Source organism: Nicotiana tabacum, chromosome 22 (genome assembly GCF_000715075.1).
Source record: "Nicotiana tabacum cultivar K326 chromosome 22, ASM71507v2, whole genome shotgun sequence".
In the NCBI taxonomy this organism is placed as follows: Eukaryota; Viridiplantae; Streptophyta; class Magnoliopsida; order Solanales; family Solanaceae; genus Nicotiana; species Nicotiana tabacum.
The window spans coordinates 37651022-37656079 of record NC_134101.1 but is presented as its reverse complement, the minus strand read 5'-3'; the positions used below and the strand labels follow the sequence as shown (position 1 = coordinate 37656079).

Below are 5058 nucleotides of genomic sequence, written 5' to 3'. Positions count from 1 at the left end.
ATAGGATTATAAGGCTAATATCTAGAATTACGGTTATGTCCTTTTATTATGAGTTATTATGCTTAATATTATGAGATTATTTTTGTAAACCGGTATTGTATTCATGCTTTGTAATAATATAGATAGACAAAAATGTATCCATCTATTGTGTATAATTTTATTAGTTTTATTAAGACATCTCTTATAATTGTGACACTTTTGTATAATGACTAGGTCTAGGACAGGGTAGTTACTAGGGAAACTATCAGCTATGCCCATTTATAAGTAGCTTATTATAAAAATTGGCTAATTCATAAAATATCATTAATATTAGCCAAGTGTTACCAATATTAGCCAATTAGTTTTTTTGTAGCTAAAAAGGTCAAACTTTTTTTTTTGAGTGGGTGTTCTTAAAATAGATTGGGTACATCTTAAGAAGTTTGAATTTTCAGTTTTGGGATTGAGATTTTAAAAATTCAAAGTGGAAGATGAACATGAAAAAAATGAATTGCGTATCACATATGTATCATATTTGTATCAAATGTGTATCAGATATATATTCATATATACCTGTGTGTGATACATGTTTGATACATGTGTCGCAGAAAAAAATTTGAACTCGATTTTAATTGCGAAATTTAATACCAAATCAATCGAAATCACCTCCAATCTTCCTCAATTTTTGTATATTGACTCATCTGTATGTTTTCAATGAATTTCAACCATACACATTGGAAAATGTCATTTTTTGCTTAGATTTTTGGAATTTTGTATGTATATTTTTTTGTATTGTATCACCTTATTTGCTACCTCATCCATGAAATTTTCTTTCCGTCTTGCACAGAATGTTGTTGATCACGCTTAAAAATATGAAAGAAAATCTTTGTGTGTGATTCTTGGAGAGAAAGAACCTTGTTTATTTGAGTTTTCAATTTTTATATGTGTTTGACTAGTTTTGATAAGTGTATAATTAATGGCTAGAGATCGATAAGTAACTACCTATTTGGGATATTTGTGTAAGATTACCTAGTTACTAGTGTGTGTGTGTGTTATTTTTGTGACTTTAAGGTCGGCGACGCTTAAGTGAAGCGTATTACTCTTGAGTCTTGGTGCTCCTAAACTTTTAACTTACACAATTAGCAAATTTTGTACTATGAAAACAGAAGTCCAAGTATCAGCAATGACGAGCATGTTTGTTTGTCTCGTATAAATTATAATACACAATCTCTTTACCTCAAATTCAAATATGTGGGCGCAAAATGCTATTATTATTTTTCATAGTTATCTAATGTATCATGTCATTTATTATATTTTTTGTCTTTAATGATTTACACTCATCATCATCTTGCCGCTCCTACCAATATTTATTTACAATTAAGCAAAAAAAAGGTTCTAATCTACATAAGAAGCTCTCTTAATAAGCGAAACTTAGTTCATATGGCAGAGCACGAGAAGATTTATCATCAATATGATGATTGGAATGGAAATCAGAAATACGACTAGGATCATCGTGGTCCTTGATAATTATCTATTTGTTTTGCATTTATACCTAAAATTATTGTCATTTTATTTCGATCTTTTTCGCTTTCATCCAAACAATACGCACTAACCCACCTGAAATAAGGTAAAAGTCTCTTTCGGTCATTTTGTATGAGACTCCTCCTTCCTACATATGCCCGTAGTTGGTAAAATTTAGTTAGTTTAAGACAAATAGTAATAGTGTGGTGACTTACACTTGTAGCGGGTAAAATTAAATGATTTTAAGTAATAATAGAAAAACCTCGGTTATTTCAATATGATGTAAGATAACTTTGTGAATAAATTAATTTATAATGAATAAAAGTGAGTGACCATAAGTTCATAAGTGAAACTAATTCGAAGAAATATATCAATGTGATTGTAAAGGCTAATTAGAAGTCCAATAAACTACCAACGCCGAGAGCACCGATCTCGCTACTGCCGACTTCACGCAACGGGAACTTCCTTTTCCTATGGACATTGGCGTTCTATCCACAAACCAGGTAATTGTTTTTCACGCACAAAAGGAAAATATAAATCAATCCCCACTTTTTCTTTTGTCTTTCCTTTTTCTTATGGGGTTTTGGTTTTTACACTTTCGAAATCCGTTAACAACTTGGTTTTGGAAGAGAAAACTCCCTTTTCTTACACTTTGTGAATCCTCTGTGGCAGGTACCTCCTTTTGCTTAAGGTTATAGAAAATAATTTAGCGATAATGGAAGGGACGGATCAAATTTTCCAGTTGCCACAGCCAATTTTGGACCACATTCTGTCTTTTTTTGCTATTAAAGATGCTGCAAAAACTAGTACATTGTCCAAGGTTTGGAACAGTGTTTGGACTTCCCTTTCCTCCTTAAATTTTGGTGATAATTATTTTCGTCAGTCCAAAAATATTGTGGATCAAATTCTAGCAAATCGGCTAAACCAGAACATCTCTATAAAAAGGTTCAAGGTAAATGTACCAAATTATCGATCAAAGGATGTGGATAATTGGATTGAAATACTGGTAACCTGTAATATCAAAGAGCTGTTTTTAGAGGTTGGCATATACACTTACAACAAGTTACCTGAAGTAGTCTTTGATGCCAAAGCTTTAAACGTGCTTAGTTTACGTGGATTTAAGCTTGAATTACCCTCGGGTGGCATAAAGTTTTCATCTTTGCGAGAGTTATACCTTGTTGATTCATTTTTGGACGAGCAATTACTTCAAGCTCTATGCAAAATTTGTATCCATTTAGAAGTTTTGTCTTTAAGTGGATTTCATGGACTAATGAGTTTACAAGTTTCAGGAACTTTACCTAAACTAAGGACGGTAAAGTTGCTATATTGCCCTCCTAAATTCAAGATGGTTGATATTGTAGCACCTAATCTTAAAGACCTTTACATTAGCTCCTTCGGTCAGGACCTACGTGTAATTAACATAACTGCTTGCAAATCCGTAAAGCATTTGAAGCTCACTTCTGTGGCTGTCACTGACCAATGGTTAGAGGACCTTTTCTCCAATCTATCTAACCTTGAAATCTGTTACTTATTTTCTTGTTCGTCGTTGAAGATTATTAAGATTTCAAGCTACCGGCTTAAGCTTCTGAAAGTAGTCGCGTGCTATAATCTGATTGCGATTGATCTGGATACACCTAACTTATTAAGAATCACTTCTGATGTTCGTCATGGAAAAGAGGAACTCTTGTTCAAACTGAAAGCTTCGCAATTGCTGGAAGCTAAGATCAAATTGATTCCAGGTCCAGAAGACCTTGACACTCATTGGTACTCTAAGCTCGCGAATTCTCTTGTTAACTTTAATCATTCCAGGGCTATTACACTAAGCTGCGACGAAGACAAGGTACGTGCAGCGAATTGTCTACTTGCCCTGCCTGAAGAAGCAGTTCTGAATTTCTCATAATTCTTCTTTTTGCTTGTGCAGGTGATAGTTATACCAAAAGACATGAGAGAAAACTTGTTTCCTCCACTCTCTGGTCCTAAGGGTTTGCACATTAAAATTATGGATCGGTCGAATTATTCAGTTGTGGACGTTGTTGATAGTTTGCTTTGGATGTCTCCTCAACTGGACATCTTATCTGTTGACCAGGGTCGAGACTTAAAGAGCGTGATCAAGGTAATATGCTTTATCTTTCAAAGGCACTGACTTTGTAACATGTATAAAAAGAATAGTGGTTCTTGCACCCTTGTTCTTTATGTAAGGTTTTCTTGCAATTAGTTTCCTTTTTTCCATGCCTTTTGATTCTTTATTTTAGTAACAAAGCCTCCATACTTTGTTTAACATCATTTGTTTACCTAACAGTTCAACTATCAGCAGATTAGTCGACACCAAAAAGTTAGTCAACCAACATATGCGAAATTGTAATTTACCTACAGACGAGTAATTTTGAGCCTGTTATGATTAGTGAAGTTACAAGATTCTTGTAGGCTACTACTATCTTTTACCGATCAAGAAAAGCCTCTTGTAAGCTATAAAAAGTTTCTATATAAACAATTCCTCTCCAAAATATTTGAGAACATATTGATTTGTTGACTGGTTGATCTGTGAACAGTTGGACAAAGTTCTCTGTGCTCTGTCAACTTCAAGAAATAGTATAAACACAAGGATTTAATTCATAATATAGGGAAAGAAGGGACAAAAGTTCACACGCTGATACATGACACATTGACCTCTTATCTGCTCAAACTGAACATTCGTTTGGTATACTTAATTGGATGAAGATTCCCCTTCTCCTCACTTGTTTCCTCTTTTTCTTCTTTAGCCCCAGGATTCGGGGGCGGGGTGGGGGATTTTCGCACTATTTATAAGCTGATACCAAAGAGGTTTAACCGTTTGTATATTCGTTTCATGGTTGATTGTTCATGAACACATTTATTACCTTTGTTCCTGTTGTGTTTTTCTGGTTTTGTAGTTTACATACAGAGATGAAGATGAAGCTGATGATGAAGACGAGAAACCTTGTTGTGCATCTCTACCTTGGAAATGTTGGAAGCATGAGTTAAAGAAAGTTAAATTGCAGAACTTTACATGTACGGAGCTAGAGAAGCTGAGAAACTATTTTCTCTCAAATACAGATATATTGGAGAAGATAATTGAAGATCCACCATAATGCAGCCTTTTTACTTCAGTTCAGTAGATTTACTTTAACTAAGTTTCCATGGTTCCTTATGTGTAGTTGCATCTAGCTAATTTTAGGTTTTGAATAAATTTGCTACTGTACTAGGAGCAGGTTGTGTACTCGCCGATCATGGGCGATCTCTCTTGGGACGTTTGTTTGCAATGACATTGTTTTTTTTTTTCTTCTTGTTTTTGGATTTGAAGTTTCAAACTTTAAGCACATTATCCTAGACATTACTTTGAAGTTCATATATTTGTGATCTCATTGATCAGCATTAGTGAGTATCATGTTTTTTTTTTGAGTGCTAATAGGATTTTTTATATTACTTACTAAACGGAGTTTAACATATTACAGGCCATATTGCCACTAGAGGTGTCATTGGGGCTATATATCCCCGCAGACAAACAGCTATTGTCACTTACAATATTTTGATTTCCTAGAGTTC

General features: G+C 34.0%; 1 protein-coding gene across 1 annotated transcript; it reads left to right on the top strand.

The window, feature by feature from the left end:
• Positions 1-1840: 1840 nt before the first annotated feature.
• Positions 1841-4846, top strand: LOC107809082 (F-box/FBD/LRR-repeat protein At5g56420-like). The gene is made up of 4 exons (XM_016633676.2): positions 1841-2000; positions 2170-3337; positions 3419-3610; positions 4407-4846. Exons 2-4 carry the CDS (start codon positions 2213-2215, stop codon positions 4602-4604), a joined length of 1515 nt encoding a protein of 504 aa, XP_016489162.1. The 5' UTR covers positions 1841-2000; positions 2170-2212; the 3' UTR covers positions 4605-4846.
• The last annotated feature ends 212 nt before the right edge of the window (positions 4847-5058 follow it).